Source organism: Lampetra fluviatilis, chromosome 4 (genome assembly GCF_964198595.1).
Source record: "Lampetra fluviatilis chromosome 4, kcLamFluv1.1, whole genome shotgun sequence".
In the NCBI taxonomy this organism is placed as follows: domain Eukaryota; kingdom Metazoa; phylum Chordata; class Hyperoartia; order Petromyzontiformes; family Petromyzontidae; genus Lampetra; species Lampetra fluviatilis.
Window position 1 is genome coordinate 29,788,630 of NC_136278.1, and position 24,509 is coordinate 29,813,138.

Here is a 24,509-nt window from a genome sequence, read left to right on the forward strand (position 1 = left end):
TCTTTTTTGTTACTTTTAAGCATGTATTCCCATGGAAGGAGACGGCACAACGGAGAAATATCCAAAATCTATAAGACAAGGGAATGACAGCCTAAAAGGCTGTACTGAAAGGTGACGTCAATGAGAAAAATTACAGATTATCAGAGATAATAACCATAATCAACGTTTTTGGGTTTAGATCGCGTAGTCGTAACCCTCCACCACCCGACACGGCCAATCAGTAAATAAATAACGCGATCTAAACCCAAAAACGTTGATTATGAATAACATTGGTCGCGAAAGCCTACGTGTTAAACTGAGAGATAATAACGTTCAATTTAATAGCAGTTCAGCTCCAACATGTATTGTACGTGGTGATACATCACTGCTCAAGTAAAAAAAAAATCATCGTCCAAAACATGCTTGTGTACCAGATACCCATTTGGTATGAATACAGTGTTTCATCAAGAAAACAATATTTCCATTTCTGGCAGCTGTATTTGTTACAGGTGAAAACACACACACATATATATACAGCACCACTATCGAACTGTGGGAAATGGTTTTCACGAAGCATCCGGACATGTGCAATGTGTGCCAGTCACAACAAAGTCTAAAACACAAATTGGATCATCTAAAGGCAAGGGGTTGACAATGAGGCGGTGCTACTAAAGCTCACCCTCTCAGGACTTGAGATGACAAGTCTTGACCCCATGTCCACGTTAAAGTGGACGATCATTCCTGACAAGACAACCATCAAAGATAGGAGATGGGAGAGGAGAGTTGTCAATTGCACCAAGATCTCACAATGGAGTACAACCCGTACCCAGGTTCTTCTGTGTGACCGTGCGTACCACGGGGCAATGGGCAGCTCGGTGTCCGTCCCATAAAACAAAAAACAACTTCATCAAAACTGACAAAGCACGGGTTTCACATACACAGTGACGGACTCAGCATTAATGTGTGGACGTTGATTGCTGAGGTAATGCAGGAGAAGCTCAAGACATTTGCCAATGATTTACATAAGCCCAAATCAACGTTTGCTTGACTGGAATTACTGTGCAATGCACGAACGAGCATGCCACTGCTCATACAGAAGAGCAGACACACACACGGATATTCAACCATGAATATCATCTATTTTTTCGTATTATAACAAAATGTAACCAAGACATCTTCTTGTATAAATATATTTATATAGCAAGGATGGGAACAGTGCAGATACAAAAGAGGCAGTCATGTTAATCATTTTTTCCATAAGGTGAGAGAGAAATTAACACCGTAGATTCACTTTTCGAGATTTTTTTTTCATCGGAAAATTAGCAATAACATCCTCAAATGGTGTTTTTTCGCAATATCTCATTTTCAATAGAGAATAGTGCAAAGGAAGATAAGCGCTGTTGTTGTCCTACGGTTGATCGGATATCGTTTTTTTTATCAGCTTCGCCGTCGAAAACGAATGCTCCCCTTCACAAGTAATCACTGAAGGCCCACGGAACAGTAGTGCCTAGGGCCGACGGGAAACTTAATCCGGGCCTTGCTTTACTTCACCAGGTTCAAAACTGCTCAGCTTCTGAGATCCAACGAGACCCGGGTGCATTTCGGGTGAATTAGTCACATGGGGCAAGTTGGCTCCGGCTAGATGACCGAAATCTGTGTTCCCACTGCAGACTGACTCTGACGACACGACGCGCTGGGCGGCTCATTTTTCATTGCAAGCAACACAGTTTGACCTGCAACTGCCTTTCGTAAGCAGTCATGGTGGAATTGGAAGGCACCGTCTATGTCGTCCCATTGCTTTACGTCAACTTCAAAAGCTCTGCTTTTTGTTGCGATAAAAAAAAAAACAAATATTAGCTTATTGAAGATGAACATTGTCCAAGTATTAATTAAAACCTTGTTAAATTTATTTTTTGTTAAGCTTGCTTCTCTCCCTCCAGCTATGGAGGATAGGGTGGTGGTGCGGGAAGGAGGGGTGGACAGAAGGGAGGGGTCTGAGCCCATGGAGCTAAATGGCTCACCGAGTGTGGCAGCGTGCATGCACCATGCTGTGCCGCTGATGCAGAAATGGCTCAAGGGCGTTCCTTGGCCACCAAGCCTGCTTTGCAGTGGCCATAGAAACAGCAATCAAGAAATGCATCCCCCCCAGATCTACTCAAACAAGCTGACGGTGGCAAAGTCCTGTTGGTGAGTAACTGTTGAGCCTGGAACAGGAGGAGGTCAACACCGTGCGTTTGTTTCTCTCGTGCTGATGATGTTCACGCAACCACACCAAATACACAATCTTGATCTGAAGCTTTCGTGACTGCAGGAATCTATACTCGTTGGTTCTTTCGGTAAAGTCACGTAGAAGAAGAATAATACATCCCGACGTTTCGATCGTCGCTTGCGTGGCGATCGAAACGTCGTGATCTATTATTTTTTTTCTATGTGACTTTACCGAAAGATCCAAACAGTACCAAATATCTTCTTGGTTCTTTCGGTAAAGTCACGTAGAAGGGAAGTAATAAAATAATAAAAATGAAACATAATAAAATAATTCTCACAACGTTTCGGCCACAACGCAAGCAGCCGTCCTCAGGTGAAGAACAGGTCTGTCGGAAAAACAGCGTACCAAATTCTCATTTAAGGCTGAAATAACCTCGGAGAGGCCGGCGGCGGATTCACATGCCATTTGCATCTGGTAACCAACAGCAAAAATCTAATTTGTGCCGCTGACTTCATAAGCGAAGTGCATTAAAAAAAAACGTTCTGCCACCACTCCAAACGCGCAACAAGCACCACCAAATACCAATAAGTTGGCAGTACCACACACCATGGTGCTTGTGCCAAGGTCGGTGCGCCTTGCGGCCACGCAAAGTATCGAAGGCTCGTTGGCAGGAGGCAATTTCTTGGGGTAACAGTCTGAGGTGGCTATCTGGCAAATGCACCACCTGTGCTCCCCACTGTGCCAACTTGCTCTGTTTTTGGCACCTGACACTGCTAAATGCTATGAGCATTGACGCACCACTTCAGAGTGTTGCTAGATGGCAATTGCCTTCAACGGTTGAGTTTAATCTTTAACAAGCACTCTTCACACACAGAAGTTGGTCTTCACACTGCTGGCACCAGTCATCGGCAAGGCCTGGGCATACTCTGTCTGGATATGTGTAGCAGCCAACACAACTTCACCTGCCTGCAAGAGCAGCTCACTGAGGGATGTTTCTCGATATTTTCAAGGATCTGCCAGCTCCCCACACAATACAGCCTGGTTAAACCCAGGACAGATTCTAGGCATGCCAGCCAGATTGTTTCAAGCTGGCATAGGCATTGCAGTGCAGGTGTCAATGTTGTGTAAGTGTAGTAGTGCATTGTTGTTGTCGAGAAAATCTGGAGCCGAATATGCCAACCGCAGCTGCAAGCAATGATCACATTCCCGATTACAAATTTCAACAACCAGCTGAAACTACTCTATTTGCGGATTTGAATGGCGTTCTAGGTAGATGTCTGACCACACACCAGAGGTCGCAAGCGGGTTTTGATTCCTTACCCGTACCCGGCCGCACCAGGGTCGCAAACGGGTACCCGTACCCGGTCGGGTACGGGTAGCCGGGAATCGGGTAAGGTATGGGTATCGGGTGGACACATATCAATATCAGGTGCATCTTGCAGATGACAAGCCATTGGTCAGTGAACAGATCAGCTCCATAACAGGATCTAGTGTCAAGAATGTGGGCTCATATTCACATCACTACAAAATGTACGTGCTTTGATTAGGCATGCACCCAGAATATTGTGAGTTTGTGCCAGTGATGCAACAGTATTTTAGTAATTACAATTCCATTGTCTGCACAGGAATTTAGAAGCCTCTTACCATTATTGTTCTGCTGGTCTCACCCAAGCCTTCCAATCACCACCACCGTAGAGCTGAGGTCATGACCCATGCCGGCATTAGTCACCTAATAAGATGACTATCTCAAGGGGCCACTTTAAACAGAAAGTGGGACAGAAGGTCATGGAAGGCATCTGGCTCATCAGCCTGGCCTCCACAAATGTTCATCTTCAATGAGGGCAACCAGCGTGTGCATTCCTCCCCCACTTGTTGATAGTTAAGTGATTTCTAAGGAAGCATGTCTTCACTCTCAGGCTCCACACAAACCACAAACACTCGCCATTCATCGCTAAGTGGTGGTGACGTCACCATGGATTCTGATTCCAGAATTCTATTCCAGGTTTTCTCAACCTTTTTCAAATAATCAGGAGACGAGTTTTTGTAAGTCCACAGCTGATGGAGTAGTAGGGGGAGCTGAGTTCTGGGGATATCGGAGCGAGTTTACAGTACAGGGTGAGCCAGATAGCTTGTGACCATCATTTACTTCCGTCAAACGTAATCTTTTTGTATACCAATGGGGCCGTCCATAAATGACGTCACGCACCTAGGGGAGGGGGGGGTCAGACATTTGTGACAATGTGTGACGAGGGGGGGGGGGTGAGAAATGTGACGTCACATCAAAATGCGCAACTTTTAATAAATATAGACAACACGTTATGCTTAATTAAATAGACTTTTTAATAAAGATTTTCTCCTACAACTTTAGAGTGCAGCGACACATTAAATACCCACTACAATGACAAAAGTTAAAAGCGACTTGAAGCATGTTTTGTTTTCAAAATGGAAATATGGTTTTGGGGGGGCGGGGCAGAGCTTTGTGGCGTCATATTTGAGGGGGGGTCTGACTTTTTGTGACGCCGTGTGACGAGGGTGGGGGGGGGTCAAAAATCGTCCAAGATCGCGTGACGTCATTTATGGACGGCCCCAATGTGTGTAAAAGCATAAATGGATGAGCAATAGAATACATGTTCGGGGTCCATTAATTGGGGGGTCACGTGAGATCTGGACTACCCTGTACTGCACTGAAAAGGGATTTAGGGTTTCCAGCGCCAGTAATTTATCACAGCAGAGTAAAATATGTATTGTGATCTCACCTGCCCTGACATAATTTGACGCAAGACTTCCAGATTTGGTCGCGGATTCCAAGGCTGATGTAGCCCATTGTCTCCGAAGTCTACAACTGATTATTTATAAATTATAAAAAAATAATTTATTATTATTTATTTACTATTTTTTTGCTCACAGAGGGTGGCTAAGAACCATGGGGCTGTTGGAAGTTCCACACATCAAGACACCACGTGCACAAGCACACGCAGCACAGTCCGTTGAACTTCAAACTAATGTAGACAAAAAAAGAGAGGGAAAACATTAAAACTGATCATGCATTGCCTCTACAGGAGTCCACTTTAATTGAGAAACTATTTAACAGAAGCCCTTATGGAAGTGATGTGGAACCCCATGGGGGGTGTTGTTGCTGTTGCATTTTATAATTACCCGTTTGTGTATTTATGGCTGCACTGTTGGTTGTCGTGGCTATGGCCTTGAAGCGTAAGAGAGGAAACGTGCTACAAAGGGTTCGCTAATGTTAGTGGAAACGGTGGATACCCAGAAAGCTATGCACCCACCACATCTGAATGATTTGTTTCGAAATTACTGGCAAAAAATGCAACAAACAACATTTGTGTTGCCATTTTAAGAAGTTCTTACACAGCCATTACATCTGACATACAATGCAGCCGTGTTACCTCTGTGTTCCACTGTGTTTGTTTACAATATGAGTGCCCGGTAGAGTTACATTTATAATTGCCTGTTTCGCACTGAATTTATATCGTTGAGTGACATTCTATTTGTATTAAAAAAAAACACCTAAACCACGTAAATATGTACTTAATAAAAATGTCAAGAAACCATTTTGCGTGAAAACATTTAGATTTTTTTTTTAAATAGGATAAATCTCATTGCTCCCATTTGCCAAGGATCACAGATATATCGTTGATGTCAAAAGGAGAATAATAATGTGCTTTATTTAAAAATGCCTGGTACTCAAGAGTGTTTGTTCAGCAGGTGCCTCTATTTCAGTTGTTTGGCCAATTTCATTAATAATGTTTTGATATGTGTGAGTACCCAGAGAAAACCCGTACACGTAAAGGAGTAATGCTCAAAGCTCCTCACAAATAGATCCAACAATCAGTTTAACACGTAGGCTTTCGCGACCAATATCATCCATAATAGAGTTTTTTTTGGTTAGATCGAGGAAATATTTAAATGTGTCGTTAAACCCGCCAACACCCGACCTAGGCCACTTGTAAAGTTTGTTACGTAAACAGAACGTGGCCAATTCGTCACTAGTACAGCACCACCGGTGTGTTGGAGAGCCAAGCCACAACAATCCATTGCTATACTTCTCTGTAATGGCTAATTCTCAACACAAGCCTGCAACAAATGATATTCCCAGGCTGTCTACCAAGTAGTAACCATATTCAAACCTGCTTATTCTTCCGAAATTATATGAGATCGGGCGCATTCAGAATAGCTGAGATGTGGAATGCCACGTTTCCATATGACGACAATTAAACGTTACGTTCGGATAACGTGCATTTAATTTACATTTATTATATACCAAACCAGTACATTGATAACAGATACAAAGTCTGTACAAATAATACATTTTATAGTCTTAGATGAAAACTGAACAATGTAGTATACAGCACGATGATTTATTGGACAATCAATGTTGAACTTCACCGTGTAAAACTATCGGATACATGCTCAAAAGAGATTCACATCGTCATCATCATCAACTCATTAACAATGTTGCCGTTTCCCCATTCGCATTGCTTGTAGGAGTCCACTGTTATGGGTTAATAGGGTTGGTGGGGTAATGCGGAGTAAAAAAAAAAGACCAGCAACCTGTCTTAATTATAATTACACTTCACCTCCTGCTGTCCCTGCACGCTCATGGTAGCCGTGGCCGTTACATCCATGAAACACAGGTTAAGGTTGAGTGCAACGAAATTAGACCTTAGCTATTCCCGCTGGTTGCGTGCTGCTGCCTATGCGCTGCTGTTCGCTGACATCGCTTTCTGTCGAAGTTGTCTTCAGCTACAGCCACAAAAAAAATCACCACTTTACCAAGTTCCCCCACGCCTCCGAGTGAGACGCTATCCAAAAACGCCACCGCAAGGCGTCTATAACCCACGCCCGAAAGCGCAGGGCCCGCCATCGACTCAGTATCTACGTCGCTGGACCGAGACACGCCGTGAGACGCCCCCGCTTGCTTGGGAGGTTCGCGGTTCGAATCCGGCAGGCCGCCGTGGTTATTACTTCAGGCGTATTAAACGCAACGTTTGTGACGTCTGCTTCACAGTCGCCTTTAAAGAGACCCCCGGTGTGTGTCGGCATCGTGGGCGGAATTTGGCAATGACATTTTTTAGTTACTTGCAAAATACAGACTACATATACGAACAATCCACCTTCTCGATACTCTTCATGATAAGAATGGCGCGAATAGCGAATGTACTCAATTATAATAATTGTTCTGATATTTTAATGTATCCCCTCGCTCTTAGTGACCAAGATCATCTTCACATATTCGAGATTCTCCATAGAGGACTCTCCACTGCCTACATCTCCCCTCCCGTCTGACTCTACTCTCCCACACATACTCTCTGCCCTCGCAACCAAGGTCTGCCAAGGTGTGAGTCAACCTTGACTTAGCTGGAGATCGTTCCTCCTTCCCTGCAACCTCCAATGTTTGGAACACCCTCCGACAGCCATCTGTTTCTGTCGACTTTCAGCTCCTGTTCAAGTACAGAATCAAGTACTTCCCATTATGCTTTGTCTACGAGTCTACGAGTGATTGTCTCTTTTCTACAAATAATCTATATGTGCGTTTGTTGCACAATAGAAGCATGTCTCGCTTATTTTGTGCAGAATCTTGATGCAGTTTGCATTCAGATGCTACACGAATACAAATTGCATTGCATTGGAACATGCTGTCCAAGCAGGCGAGTTCACGACCACACTTGTTCAGTTGATACTTTTATCAGAGCTCGTCTTAAACATTGACCCAAAACTATATTTTAACTTGGCAGATGAAAAATGTGATAATGTACAGCGCAATATACAAGTTTATCTTCACATGCAGAGGTTGTACACCTTTTGTTAACGTGGGGGCAGGGGGGGGGATTACGGCAATATTGAGCACAATCTACCTAAACAAAAAACAAACAGCCTTTTATTCTTTGGGTCTTTCGGTAAAGTCACGTAGATAGATTAAAATAAAATAACAAAAAAAGCTACGACGTTTTGATCGCAACCGCTTGTGTTGCGATCGAAACGTCGCAGGTTTTTTTGCTCTTTTCTTTAAGCCTATCTACGTGACTTTACCGAAAGACCCAAGGAATATGAATTCCTGCAGTCAAAACAGCTTTAAGTCAAGATTTAAACAGCCTTGTATGTTGCTGTCCTGAGAAAAGAGCTACACACACACAGAGGAGACGTACCTAGACAATTCATAAAATTGGAAATGCACGAGCTGGCCTCGTCTCGACGAAAAGGTTCATTTGTTCGTGCCATACATTACACGCTGCCATTAACAATCGCTAATTATTTTTCATAAAGATTTAAAGGGCACACGTTTCAAATTGTTCCGTGAATCTACACAACATTTTTAACTTCCTAAGATAATTGTAGCAAAAAAAAAATCATCTTTGAGCATGAAATTCTACATTTTGCAACAATTCACAGAGTAATTCATCAGCCCCCCCCCCCCCCAAGACTGTAGCTACGTTCCTGCTTTGCCAGAGAGACTTGTTATATGGGAGTCGGGGGTGAATGGGGGGGGGGCAAGGGGAGGAGGAGGGGGGGGGGCATCAGTGTTTGACGAGGCACTGGGGAGCGACCCACTTTGCACGCTCAACTGCACCGACAATGGATGAATAAAGTACTTAATATTTACCCATTCGCTCAAGAGTAAAACTAAATTTTGTTCCTGGTGGTGATTTTTCTTTACAGCGCCGAGGGTGCTCACGGTCCCTTAATCGGTGCCGTGAGTTGCTTTTCGGAGCCAGCCCTGGAATCGCATTGAGCCCATGCCATGCATTTTGATGATGTCATGCTACATTGATCCCCCACCCCCCCCGTCCCGCACCCCTCTGGTCCCCTTCTCTGACTTTCCGGGATGATCCCCTAGAAAAGGTTTTCCCAAAACTCAATTTCTCGCGAACCACCACTGCCGCGTCTTTACACGTTCATCAATTTACTCCCAATCCACACGCAAATTAACTAGTTCCATCACTGCACGTTCTACGTAAGGCGCTGAGGAACTCATTTCTTGAGAACTGCTTTTTGTGTTTAGTTTGTTCTTGTCCCCGCACCTCCGATTAGCACGGTGGGCTACGTACGGTGCGAAAGAAGTTCAACATACATGCAATTAAGAACTGCCTCCGTCAACAGAGTCGATTCCACTTAACATTGAGATGCCGGGTACGGGTACCCATTTGCGACCCTGGTGCGGCCGGGTACGGGTAAGGAATCAAAACCCGTTTGCGACCTCTGCCCCCAACTCGGTGCCGGGTGTGTGTAAAACTCGGGGCTCGTTTGACTAAATCGCGGCGAGCACGGCCGTACAAACAATGCGGACCGCCTTCATTTCGCTGGACGTCAAAGGCGGCCGCGGAAAAACAAAAAACAATCGCGCCCTGATGTGCTCATTGGGCCATTACGGTGGCACAAAATGGCTTTTCTCAGCAAATGCATGTTGGGGGGGGGGGGGGTCCTTTAGCATGCGCGAGCGGCTGGGATAGTGAGACAAATATCCACGCGAAGGTCGATGCTATCGCACTCGCTGCAACGCTGACCCCACAACGCACGGGCCACGCTTGAATTCCCAATCGGTGATCCTGCAACGCAGAGTCTCATTGGGGCTATGCTCGAGCTCACCCTCTGTCCTCAGACCGCGCCCGTGCGTTTTGCACAAAATTCATAAGGCGTCTAAATATAACCGATCGTTAATGTAAAACACGATAATAAAATTTGAATTTCGAGAATGCAATTGTAACTAGGATTATAAGACACGGAGCCTCATTATGCGCTTCCCTGTTGGGTAGATTAAGTTTTCAAAGAGATGAAAATCTACTTATTATATTTTTCCCTTTTTAGTCCAATTAAAATATAATGAATCATAAGTGTAAATTAGAACACATGTGTAAATGTGTAGAAAAATAATCAGTGTTCATTAATATATAAGTGCAAAGTGATTCTGAAATAAATATTGATGTAACATTGACGGTTAATTGTGTTATTTCCCCAGACACTTAGAAAACATGAAGACAAAAATGCAACTGTTTGTTTCTTATAATTAACCAGATTGTGTTGTAAAGAGTATTTAGAAAAAAACCATGATCAATCATTTGACATGCAATGCATTTCATATTTATTTTCTGCCAAAATGCCATGCCGAGTAACAGCATGCTCAAGCATTTTCTGCACAGTCGTAACAAGATGGTAAAACTTGACAATGCAAGCTGGATCCACAATCGAGGAGCAGCGCAAAGGTTGAAAGAGAAGTCCGTCCATACAGGATTTCTATCCTGCACTGATGCAAAAAATTGAACGGGGTAAGTCAAGGGCATATGCAAGTAATTTGAGAATTATTTTGGGGAAAAAAGACTGAATTAAACTTTGACTTAACGTGAAAGGTTGACAGCTTATTTGAGTAACAACCAATTATACTCCGTGTGTTTCTCACAGATTTAATTCCAAGATTTTGTGCCTGAAATATTTTCTCGTACAATTGATTTTATTTAGTGTAATAATTTTGCACATCATGGGCACAGTCCCATTCAATGCATTGGAATTTACATTCGTTTGACTGTGTTTTAGTTTTATTCCATTAGCAATGGTTTGATTTGAAAAAAATCCTATCCGTCTTGAAAAATTTTCAGCTAGATGTTCAATTCAGATATTTGGATTCATGAATTTTAGAGCAAAATAAATTCTGCAAAGATTAAAGTGAAAGGCCATTTAATATATGCCTGGAAGCAGCAAACTGCCTGATAAAAGCCATAATTTGTCCTGCCATATTTAGACGAATGTTCATAGATTGTTTTTCAATTTCGCACAAGCATCTTTATTTTTACCTCCTAATATTACATGTGATTTAGAAACGTGGTCATTCGTGAAAAAATGTAGAACAAAGCCAGAAAAGTACCCAAAAAATGCAATGAGAGACACATGCAGGAAATTACATGGTGAACGTCAAAGAGGGGGACATGGATTAGACAAACATAGAAGTTAAATAGACATTTCAAACGGTTAACAAAAAAAAGGCCACATTTCTCGAACGAATGATGGCTTACGGCCAAGAACAATGACAGAATGGCGGCCAGGGAATGGAACGCATGTGAGAAGATGGCCGCTGAGGGGATGAGACGTGCATTGTAGGATCGAGGAAGGTGGCTTGGAGAGGCCTTCACTCAGCTGTGCAATGACCATGGCTGAAGATGATCATAATCTCCTGCATGTTCTGCCAGTGAACCTGCTAATACTGATTATTTACGGGGTTCCCTCGTTATTCGTGAAGGAAACGTTCCAGAGATGTTTGCGAATTGCACATTTTGCGGATGATACTAGCCTATGAAAACGTATACTTTTTATGATTTACCTTAAAAATAAGCTATTAAATACATGACAATTCTCATAACACAAAACAGTGTTATAATAAACAAAGTAAATACAATGTAATGTTAAAGTATGTTATTTCTATCTACGTGACTTTACCGAAAGAACCAAAGAGTATGAATTCCTGCAGTCACGAAAGCTTCAAATCAAGATTGTACCACCTCTACGGGGATGATTTCCACACATCTCAGACGTGACTTCAACCGAGAAGATGGAAGCAAAATTTAACAATCTTTGGAAGGACGTTCATCAACCAGGTATAGTGCTAACTGTTGTGTTTGGCCGACTCTCTGAGTTGCATTACATTTCTCAGTTTGCCATCTTTTTTTCTCTTTCACATTTTTCCCTCTTTAAATTTCACCCCCACCCTCTCGCCCGTTGCGGCAGCCCCTCCCCCCTCCTCGGATTAGCCGAGCTCACCCACCCCTACCCTCTCTGCTATTACATTCACTTGCAAATTCCCCATCCCTAGTCCCGCCCACTTACCCTTGGGTTGTACCCACCACAAACGCAGAGCCGACCCAGCCACTAAGCGACCCTTGCAATTGCAAAGGGCCCCGTGGCCAGCAGAGGGCCCCCTAGAGTCACTGCTAGCTAGTGGGTGAAAACAATCATACATCAAAGGGGCCTCCAACCAAATTTTGCTTAGGGCCCCCAAAGGTCTAGGGCCGGCTCTGCACAAACGTATTTATCACCTTTGGTTTCAGCAGCTCTCTCGCTACATTTCCTCCTGCCTCAGCAGTCCGCCTGCTGTATTGTTTCACCTGAAGACGATGGCTTGTGTTGCTATCGAGACGTCGTGATTTATTCGTTTTTTTTTCGATCTACGTGACTTTACCGAAAGAACCAAAGAGTATGAAATTATAGTTTATCAATAAACTTACCTTAAATTGTAATAATGCTGTGCGGTAACAGCATCACTTTATCGAATCACTTTATCTCATTACTTTCTCTCTCTCTCTATCCCGATGCAGTCGTGTAGCGTTCCAGATGCGACTCGCAGAAAGCAAAAATTGCAGAGAACGAGATAATATTCTAGTCTTGTGTACACATTTTGTCGTGGGGGGAGAAGGTGAGGCATTGGTGTGAGTAGGAAGGCCTCCTCTCGAGATTAAATCTGTGCGACCCTTCACTCCCCCCCTCTCCGACACACTCCCACCCTGGTGCAGTGAGTGCACCACAAGACGAAATGTGTACGGTGGAATTCCCGACGTTGGCAACAGTCGCTAGTCTATTGTGAGCCATCGAAAGAAATTACTTTTGGGGTTGCCCCCTTGCAAATGTATACAATGTTCGCGAGATGACAGAGGAGGGATGTAGGTCAGAAATATCGGTGGAATTACATTTTTGAAGTGTGGACACGAAATCGAGATGCTGTCAGGTGAGGGAAAGAGATAATGCAGACAAGATAGAGATTAGAGATGAATTGCCTGTTTATGGTCATTATCTTGTCATGTTTAATAAAATTTGAATTCGATATGATATCGGATACATCTCTAATTAGTTTTTGTTCTCTCATGAATCATGGGCCCTCATAACTGCTCGAGTATCTCAAGTTTCCTTCAACGTTGCACAACCACAATCATTAGCAACACAGTTGCAAAATAATATAGGTTTCCTCTGCAAATCTGAAGTATGAAAAATAGCATTTGATCTTCTTGGTTCTTTCGGTAAAGTCACGTAGAAGGGAAGTAATAAAATAATAAAAATGAAACATAATAAAATAATTCTCACGACGTTTCGGCCACAACGCAAGCAGCCGTCCTCAGGTGAAGACCAGGTCTGTCGGGGAAACAGCGTTCTGGCCACAACGCATTCAGACGCTGTCTCCCCGACAGACCTGGTCTTCACCTGAGGACGGCTGCTTGCATTGTGGCCGAAACGTCGTGAGAATTATTTTCTTATGTTTTATTTTTATTATTTTATTACTTCCCTTCTACGTGACTTTACCGAAAGAACCAAGAAGATGAATCCCTGCAGTCACGAAAGCTTTAAATCGAAATAGCATTTGAGTTAGCTTCTACGTCTTCTATTTGTGGGATTGTATGTATGTATATATGTAAAGCCTCGGGCAGGAGCATCACAGAATATAAGCACTGCATTGATGTTTCATGCACGGTGACCGTGATGCCCCATGTTAGTGTCAACATCTGTGGATGTAACACACAAAGGTATGGTGCGAGTGTAACATATACATGTGCTCTACGTCTCTGTGAGCATGCACCTCAGAAAAAAGGAATTTTTTTTTGTATCTCGCCGAGCAAGAATGAAGAGATTCATTGTGTTTGGACCAATGGTTCGTTGTCAAGGCTGCATGAATAGAATTAAATACGTTCATGAAAAATGGCCATTGAAGCAACAATTTGCACATACAGAGACAGGCATTTTACGTCAGAGTATGCACATTGCAAACACACACACAGAGACACATATACAAGCAGATTAGACATTTTTTCAACAGAGAGCCACTGTAAGTGTAAATGAGACGCGCTATAAATACACCGGTAATTAAAACGTTTGTTGCCTTTCACGGATATTTATCACAAATTCATTTGCAGAGGGCAGGCAAGGACGCGCAAAGCATAACAAAGAGCAACCGATAACGATCCTGGAGTTTGCGGCAGAAAAGTGTTATTCAGCCGTATTGACAAATAAGCCATAAGCACCTAGCCCCCACCCCTATCCTCCCAGAGATTGATCGCACACATGAAATATTGCATCGCAGGCCAAAAGCGATATTGTTTGCAAGCAGCTAATAACCTACATGGTGGTAAAGGCACAGGTGAGATGACGCATCAGAATCGAAAGAATTCACACTAGGAATGACTCTCTCTGCATCATGTCAGTGCACTACCTTCTATGACAGAAATGAGAAATATATTCAGCTAAGAATGAATGAAAAGAGCAAGGTAACTGTGGATAAGAGCCTTGAAATGAATGAACGTTGAGTGTAAAACCAACAATATCATGCATTTGCAATTAATAGCGTGATAAAATGTCACTTTGATAACTTAAAAGAGTTAAAACACATTAAGTATAATTAAAATAGTTGTACGATACAGTATATTGTCTTATTAATTCCCATGTTGTATACAGTGCTGTGCATGCATACGTTTCTGTTACTGTATTTGCCCGCTTCAATGACGTGAGAACAATGTGCCTTGGCTCCAACGTCAAGTGGCACGTTTGATTTCTCTATAGGGACGCGTACAAATGTTCTTTGCACGTGGCAACTAAAAATACTAGAACGTGGTTTTTGATTATCACCGAAAAATGTACAACGACAGGTCAAACAATTTGCCATATGAGGCGTGCATTGATATTTTGTTACAATGTAATCATGTTTTTTTTATTGTTGCTTCCACTGATTTGTGATAAGCAAGACTTTTCCTCTCAAAGTATGAGCCAATTCCACACGATGAATTGTGTTTATGGTGTTAACAACACTACTAATCTGTAATTAATTATGCATATATTTTTTTTAAAAAACGTCGCACATATGATAACCACAATAGGCCATTCACTTATCGTCAGAAGAAAAAGTCAAGTAAGACATACCCATAATATTCTCATATTTGTTGCAAAATATATCTTTATTTATATATACTTTGGACATTATTATTCTAATCCAAAAATCTTAGTATTGCATTGGTTCATTGTTAGGATTTCTCCAGACACTTCTATTCTATGCATATTTTCAAGTCACATCACCTATGATTACATAGAGATCCATAGACTTACAGCCACCCCCCCCCTCCCCATAGTCTCACACACTCTTACATTATCCATAGGGGTTCATCGAGAACACAGACTTACGTATAGACCCATATACGCTTACACAGAGAACCACATATGTGCATATTCTTTCGAGCCAAAAAGGCACATTATTGCATGGGTCTGCTGCTCAGATTTTCTTTCTCCGTCAGATTTCATTCCGTGCCTCTTCTCCAGTCCAAGCTTAAACTAAACGATGTTTTTTTTATACCAGATAAGGCCCACTGAGCTGCATGTATTTTTTTCAGACACTACCTGGCCACAAATGATAGCTCAACTACGTGGCGTATCATGTGCAAGTGAATAGCAGCCAAATACTCGAAACAAATGCTGATTCTAAATGTGGAGGTAAAAACCGGAGGACCCGCACAAAAAATACACGCGACCACGGGGATAACATGTAAACTCCACATATACAGGCATCAGGGTCGGGATAAACCCACGACTTCCTGTATAGAAGGCGAGGCAGTTAACATCTCGCCAAACCAGATTCTTCCATCTCACGCTCGCTCTCCCTTTACTCCACGTGCCCTGCACCGGTGGCATCGCCGTGGCCCTGCTCATTGCATCTCCGTTGTCTCTTCCCATCGCAGGCCCTAACCATCTAAGTCGAGAATCCCTGGCCTTTTTTGTTTTTAGAGTATTAGCAACAACAAAAAAACTCAACACGTTCGTCAATAACATTGCCTTAGAATAAAAAATAAATACGTAAAAGGCGACGCTAATTGTTGATATGCTATGACGAAGGTCCATTGCTCTAAATTACGCCTATTATATATTTTCCATTTCAAGGCAGTATTATTGACGAATGTGTAGAGGGGGTTTTTGTGCTTGTACACCACTGCACCATACACCAACAACAACACAGCACGTTTAATTTCAGAATATCAGTAGCCCCTGCTAAGCTTCTAAAGCCGCTCCTTCTCCTTCGAGATATTCCCAACATTATATGGTATTTATTTTAAATGTCAAAAATTAAACACATCCAATTCATGGATCAACCAAAACAGAATTGTAGGTGCAAATTTGTCACGATATAATTTAGTTATTAAAGTTATCGGCTGTGGTCTAACCATTTTAATCTGACAAGTCATCATTGCAAACATTTCTCGTCTGGGTATTGCCAATCATTGTGGTTACACACTTTTACAGAAAAGCACATTTAAAATAATACATTTAAGCATATAACAACAAAGGTGATGTATATGACGAAATTTTTTTACTTGTGGTGATAAAAAAAAATTAAGCACAGCTAATATACTCACACTTGGCAATTCCTGTCAGTTGCCTACGGTGATGTCTACGACAGGATGCAATTTCCACAAATAAATGATAATGGATGTCTATTTGAATTGCGAGCACATTTCACTGACTTGCCACTGAACGATAACGCACGTGCTTCAAAGAATGACATTCAAATGCTCTTTTGCATTCTACGAAATACTGTAAAAAAAACAAATCCATCCACATGTATCTCTGCTTTCAAAGTTACAAATAAACACATTGCTACCTGCAGCACTTTGTTTCCCCATATCACAACAGGTGAGCGTCACCAAACGGAGAACACATTCAGTTGTTGTTGCCTCTGCGTCTGTGTGCTTTTCTGGTGTGCGTGTCTCTACGGTGCTTTCATTTGTGGTCTGGGTTGAAGGCCAGGCTGCAAACCTCTTTGAGTTGCGAGTCGCTCACACTTGTCGCCCATCAGAGTGCATTTTGAGCGGTCGGCACGACCTAACACCAAGCAGAAACTCAAGTCGCCGGCGCGAGCGCCGAACAGGTACGGCTGTTGGCAGCCGTGTCCCTTCATGACCAGAAATGTGCGAACGCCGTGTGGATGTGAGTCTTATACTGGTAGGAACCCACTGGTTCCACCGGCCCACAGGGGATTATTGTGTCCGTCCGTCCGTCGTGGAGGGAGGGGCTGGGTGGGGAGGGTGGGGAGGGGCTGGGTGGGGAGGGTGGGGCTGGGTGGGGAGGGGAGGGTGGGGAGGGGCTGGGTGGGGAGGGACTGTTTGGGGAGGGTGGGGCTGGGTGGGGGGTGGGAGGGAGGGGTGGGGTGGGGCTGGGTGGGGAGGGGCTGGTCACCCCGTGGTGCCCTTATAAAACTCAACGTTTAACCTACTCACGCCGGCTTGTGCCCGCCCTCACAGTCAGGCATATTTGCGGAATACACCACGCCGCCGTTGACAATGGCCATTGACCGAGCAACCCAACGTTTCTACCAGCTCCCTCCGCAGGAATGTGTTCCGTAGTCTCCCTCCAGCACTTGCCTTTCTTAGATGTTGTACTCTTGCTCAACCAAAGCAGACGCCGCATTAGCATGTTAGCGCGATAGATGACAACGCTTTGAGATGCCCCCACCAATGCCCCTCAACCTCCAAATATCGTGGGTGGCAATGGGAGTGAATTTCGTTGCATAACAATGGCAGATGAATGGCATAGTTCCTCTCTTTCCACTGTAGACTGAGCCGATCAAAGGCCGTGCTAAGCCAGCCCGGCACGGCTGAGGAGGGGTCAGATTGGGGTGTTTTTTTCCATTGTTTAAGCCAAGCTGTGCCGCTGACATCACAGTCAATAAATTCGTTATTTGGCCCACCCTTGGCCCTGCTTGGCCCCGAGCCAGTGTATCATGAGGCCAGTGTATCATGATTTGCTTCCGGCTCTGCCACCTAAAACCGTGAAGACTCGGCACTGGCTCAGCATCCGATGTACGAGTGGATAAAGGGTGGAGTGCCATGCACACAGGAGGCCGGGTGGGCACTGCTTGCCCACTCTCTGGCATTGGTGTCAGGTCTGGCACAACCATACACTGTGCAGATCATAATTAACCTTTGGAACAGCTGCCCTGGCTGCCCCCAGTCCGCACTAAGACTGCCCTGGAGGTCACGTGATGCCCGGCCAAGTCACTTCGCCCAGGGCTGAACTGTGGAGTTTCTATCTCTCCTCTCACCCCCCCCCCCACCACTGTCCACCACCTCCCCCATTCCCTTCCTCTACTTTGTTCCCAAATATACTCTGTACAGAGTCACCAGTTGTATTTAGACGCTATATCAATTAAAATTGGTGTTGTTGTGCTGCATTGAATATGATCTACTTTATATACAAACTGTATATGTCCGTGCAAACAATGTGTAGTTATTGTTATGTATCGTTTTGTTCATTCCTGTTGATGCTCAAGCTTATCGTACATGAATCGAATTACGTGTCTAAGTTTCGATGTTTGTCAATTCGTTAATGTTGCATGGAATAGAAGTATGTGATGCCTGTAGCCACGAGTGGCCACTAGTATTCACCGCAGTGCAAAAAATGCACGAAATCTTAAATTGAATTGTGGCGTACGAATCGTGACAATGAGTTGACACCTCTCATGACCACACTCACAAACACACACACACCTTCCTACTTAAAGCAGATGAGAGTTTGAACGTACATTGGTGCCAAAATTTAACCAACTGCTCAAAATCAACATTATATTATTGGAATAAAATGCAATCACAGGGACGTACAATATATCAAGCTGGTTTAAGTTAGTTTCAAAGGTGTGAAAATGTGGTATATGATAATTCATCATTTTTAAGGCACAGCCCTATGATAAATAAAATGTTTCCAACATCTGACAGCAGCCGTTACTCTGTGGAATTGCTGCTACGTCCCCCTAGCTTTATTTATTTGCTGCCTTTTACTGAACGAAGCGCAGAATATCAATGCAATGAGCGCCCCAGACCGCGGAATCCCTTGCATGCAAAACAAACATGTAAACAAGCATCGGATTGATGTGTGCGATTCTTTAAAAAAAACATTCCATATATTTGTTGCTTCTCAATACTGCTTTGCAATGTACAGCATATATATATATGTTTGAGTGTAAAAAAAAAATGTTTTATTTCAATTAGGTTGATTGGCATTGTACGTATGTAAAATACGATTACATAGAATGTCTTCATCTTTCGACCTATCACGTTAATTTGCTTGAATAAAGAAACTAACATATATGTGTTTGCATAATCTCCAGTGCTTAAATGAAAAAAAACATGTTTAAAGGCAGGTAATTATTGCATAGGAAGATTAAAATCTATAAAGGCAGATGAATGGGTTGAAATGTTTATTAATTAATGGTTAATCATATTCCCACATCCCCGCATAATGGCACGCCTGCTAACAATTCTGCGATGCATACATTTTGTTTTATTATTATTAATGAGCTGTAATTGATATTAACTATAATGAACCTATGCAATAAATGTCAAATTAGTTAATTGTCCCTGTAGTCCCACATGCCTTTCAGACAATTTGGCCGCTCTAACAAGACTCTGATCTTGCGAAATAAATTGGTAATTAGAACACAAGTGGAATTTTGTGGCGTGGAAAGAACTGTGCAGCAATCGCATCTGGACCTTCGGTGTTGAAAAAAGTGATTCCACACGTGTTGTCTGTCGAACGGTACACTGTAGATCTAACCAAATATATTGAGAATACGCGGTGTTGATCAATTTATTTTGGAAACAAACGTGTGCTTAGGAAAAGAGGCGGAAAAAAAACACACACACAAAACGGCTAGCAGCAAACGCACGTGTCAAATCACTGGTAGATAAAGAGTTAAACACCATTCTTGAATCGAGCAAGGTTATACGAGCTTGGGGGGGGGGGATGGGGTAGGAGAGAGAGAAAATAATATGATGGGAGGGAATTCGAAAGTTGCGCAGTGCGATGCGAGAACAAGGCGTATGGTGACCTGTATTGTGGTGGATGAACGCGGTGTGGTGGATGAGACTAACCAGTCAGGTAGACCAAAAAACCTCAACATGGGTGGAGGAATCAATGAGTACAGGGCACTGGAACAGCAACCAAGGCAGTAGCGGCAGAAGAGTGATTACCGTGAATATTATGCAGGTAATGGTTAATTCGCGAATGCAATAAAAAAAAACAATCTCAGAACCGGATTGCAGGGGATTGCTGCTTTGAATGTCCGTGAAAAAGAGCTTCATGGCTCATCAGATTCCTACAGCATAAATACATATTCTGATTCTGAATGTTTGATGTGTTTGAGTACTTTTGCTTCAGAAAGAAATCCAATGCAACTAACTCTCTCTTCAGCACACCGGTGGGCTAAAGAAGTAAATTAATTTGTCCTTTGAAAACGTGACACATTTTTTACTGTTTGGCCGTGTCGGGTGGTGGAGGGTTACGACACATTTATAAATAACGCGATCTGACCCAAAAACCTATATTATGAATAATATTGGTCGCGAAAGCCTACGTGTTAAATTAACTCGAGGTAATTGGAACTAATTCAAATACACAAATACAGGGTGTGTCCATATGTCTTGTGACACCCATTTCCTTCTATAACACTTAATTTATATTTCATGTAAGGTGTACATCAAACAGAAATTAACATGCAAAAGAAAATATGGTAGGGGTCAATGAATTGGTGGTCACAAGACATCTGGACCACCCCGTACATCACAGCCTACTTGATGTACTGTATCATACGGGTGCGTCGTGCAGGTCGGTTTCACATCATTACACGATTCACCGATCGTACATGACCAACTTGCTAACGTTACAATCCTGCACGTTCAACTCACTCACATTATAACCGTGCACGACTAACATTACAATCCTGCAAGACCAACTTACTAACATTACGATGCAACGTAAAAAACAAAACCCAAAACAATGAAATAATACAGGTACATACAACACATACAACAGTTTTCATACGCTAACATAGACGCACTTCTGCGTTTATTTCCCAGTTTAATGAACATGTGTTATTAGTGAAATAACACGTCTTCTGTACACTGTGCGAGTATCAATAGATTGGTGCAACGTTTTTAGGATTGTGTTCTGCACCATTAATGTTGAATGTTCCACGCGTGTGAGTGTGCGCATATTCTAGGGGTGGAACATATGCCAGATTTAGAACATTCTGGCTCACCTGCCGATGATCCATCCTTGGTTTAACCAGGCTGGATTGTGCGAGCTCACAGATCCTTGAAAAGTCTGGACACGGTCCTAGCGCTGAGCTCCTGCAGCAGGCAAGGCTGTGTTGGCTAGGTAATGCAGCCCGCATGCCCTGCCACGCATCCACAAGCAGCTGCTGTTTGGCCGGATATAGGGTGCTAAATGGGAGTGGCACGGGCTAGAGAAGAGATGGGCTGATGCGCCAAAGGAAGATCTTGAGCTGAGTGGACTTGCCGATGACTGGTAGCAGCGGCGTTCAAATTAGCCTCTGCGGAAGGGAGGATGGTTGTGGAGGACGCGACTGGGCAGTTGTAGACGGTTGCCCTCTAGCAAAAACAGAGGGCAGAGGAGTGACGCTCACAAAAATTAGTGGATTTCCGGGCATCTAAAACGCAGCAAGTTGGCACTGTAGGAAGCGAAAGTGGTGCATTTGTCAGTCATCCCCGTTAGTCAACCCAAAACACATGGGTCTGTCCCGTGATCTCTTGCCATTAAGCCCTTGACACTTCACGTGGTCAAAGTGCACCTAGCCTGGCATAAGCGTTGTGGGGATGTCACCACCGCTTCAGTGGCGAATGGCGACTGTTGCTGTTGTATTCCAGGGGTGGAATACTTAACTCGCCTCACGGTGAGTGATTCATGATCACAATCCAATTTAACGAGCATTTTTTTTTTTATAATGTGGTGAGTGCGGTGGCCTCTACTGACCGCAGTGAGTCACTTGAATCCATTGCATACTACATATACGAATGTAAATACGTGTATTCATGCACATGTGTTCTCACGCTTGCAGCCAGCGCTTAAGAATTCATATTAATGAATGTGCTGGTGCATTTCTGCGCCCACAATGTATATAGAGCTCTCACTGACTCATCCCGCCTGTCACTCGCTCACGGACGGACTTCGGTCATTGCTACCATGGTTACTGTTTCCATGAACCTCACACATCCCCCCCCACCTCTGTTAAGGACCTGCACTCAATTTTAGATTTTAAGCTTTCGTGACTGCAGGGATTCATCTTCTTGGTTCTTTCGGTAAAGTCACGTAGAAGGGAAATAATAAAATAATAAAACATTTATTTTTATCATTTTATTTTATTATTTTTATTAGTTTATTATTTCCCTTCTACGTGACTTTACCGAAAGAACCAAGAAGACCTGCACTCACTTTTGTCTCATTCATACCGTGCTCTGTCACCGTGCTGAGGGTCAAGATACTTCTCTTTCTGAATTCTGCATCGCACTGCGAAAATTTGGAATTGTGTGGCAATCGGAGGTGTGGGTAAAGAGTAACAAATTCAGCACAAAAAGCATTTTTAAAGAAGTGAGTTTTCAATTTAGATTTAAAAGTGCACACACTCCCCTCCCATCGTCTTCCTTCTCAAATCGCGACAACCTTGCTCAACTCAAGAAGTAAAGTGGTTAATCAATTCTGCCTTCAAGAGCGCTGTTTCTTTCTGGCCTCTTGGTGTTCTTGGCTTTTGGGCTTGTGCTCAGCCACCATGATCAGATAATAACATTTCCTATTTTAGAGGATATGTGTATATGCTTTACACAGACGATGTAAGTAATGTTAAAACTTTAATAAATACATTTCTTGGTATAATAGAGGTGTTCAAGTGTTAAAACACCGAATAGGCATCAAGTCTGAATTAACCACACAAACAAATATGCTTTGTCAATGTGTGTATTGTCCTTGGAACGTATTGGCCTACACCAGAGATGCCTCCTTCATTGCTTTGTCTCACCGGGGCTACAGCGCAAAGGGTGCCAAGACGTGAACAGTGTAAGGACGTTGCAAACAAAAAATAATTAATAGTGTGGGTTACGCTGTTTTATATATATTGGACCCTTTTGCCAGTACAATATTATGATGATCACAAAAAGCCTTTTCCATTTCTGGCATAATCATCTTAATACATTTATCTTTAGTTACAGATTCTCCCTCCCCGACCCCAAACCATTGTGTGAGGCCCCTTGTTCTACTATTAATTCTACCGGCAATTGTGATGGCTGAGAGTTTGTGTCGGTACTGTGATGTTCCAAGTGATGAGCGCGAGAGAGGGAGTCAGTGGTCAGCGTCACAATCACCAATTGGCAAATGCTCACGCACACGCCCAGGGCATTGAAACGGTGGAATATACCGTGGCTAAAGGTAAAGGTGTGTGAGATGCAAAATATAATTGAGCAATCAGAGAGGTTGTTGACCCTACCCTCCGAGTCCATTTCATCCTTGCCCTTTGCGTTGCAGCATTCCCCCTCCCACCACGTTTCCACACCACCGAGGCATCATCTGCCCTTCCCCCTTGTGAGATAAATGCCTCCAATGCACTGTAAATCCTGTAAAACGGGCTCTCCCTCCATAAACAAACCCACGGCGGAGGGAGTGAGACTGTGAACTCACGCATAGCACACAGCAATAAGTCATATTAACCCATTTCCATATGTTTTTCACTGCACATTGCACACTGCATTTTCACGTCTGCCGAGCAGGTTTAAGTGTAGAATTTGCTACGAGAATTAGATCGGTTTCATCACTTTCAGGGGTCTATTTTGTATGTGTGTATGTAATTAGAGGTCAATGTTATTTATAGTTTCTCCACGAACTATAAATATACGAGCTATGAAATGCAGAGATCACGTACCCTTGTGTTTACACCAACAATCCAACACCATAACTGGGCTTATTTTGTAAATGAAGTCACACAATTGTAATGTTCCAGCTGTACATTACCATAAGAATGGATGCTATTATGGTCACATTCAAAACAATAGGAGCCCTGAATGACTGTCAAAATACTCATTGTGCGATCAGTTCTGTGGCATTCCACCTCGAGATGGAAAGTCTGATGTATTATCACATTTGTATATCCATGAGGCTTAGAGCCATCAATTAACAACTTAACATTTTACACAACACAATTCTTCACCAATTGTGGCATTTAAAACGGTGCAGAAATACAGTGTTCTTTAAAAACGTATGTGTGAATTTAATTTGGACCTTGTAGTTCAAGCCCTAAGTTTGGTGCCATTATTCTGGTAATTCAAATGACTCCAATGTAAAAATGTGAATAATGTGGCAATAACATTTTTGATTAGAATAATTTCCTTTCACCTAAGGCTGTTTATGTGCTGCATGCACTAAAGGTCTCACACTTAAACATCATAAACCCTGAACATAACCTGGATATAAAAAAATAACCCCTAGCTGAATAAGCCATGACCATAAATTCCCA

The 24,509-nt window shown here is 43.0% G+C and overlaps 1 protein-coding gene across 1 annotated transcript in view; it reads left to right on the forward strand.

Moving 5' to 3' along the window:
• Positions 1 to 1,921: 1,921 nt before the first annotated feature.
• Positions 1,922 to 24,509, forward strand: part of LOC144931408 (uncharacterized) — a 184,408-nt gene continuing 161,820 nt past the window's right edge. Inside the window, exon 1 of the mRNA XM_078855215.1 lies at positions 1,922 to 2,166. Within this exon, the coding sequence (XP_078711341.1) occupies positions 1,922 to 2,166 (245 nt within the window). The remainder of the gene's footprint in view (positions 2,167 to 24,509) is intronic.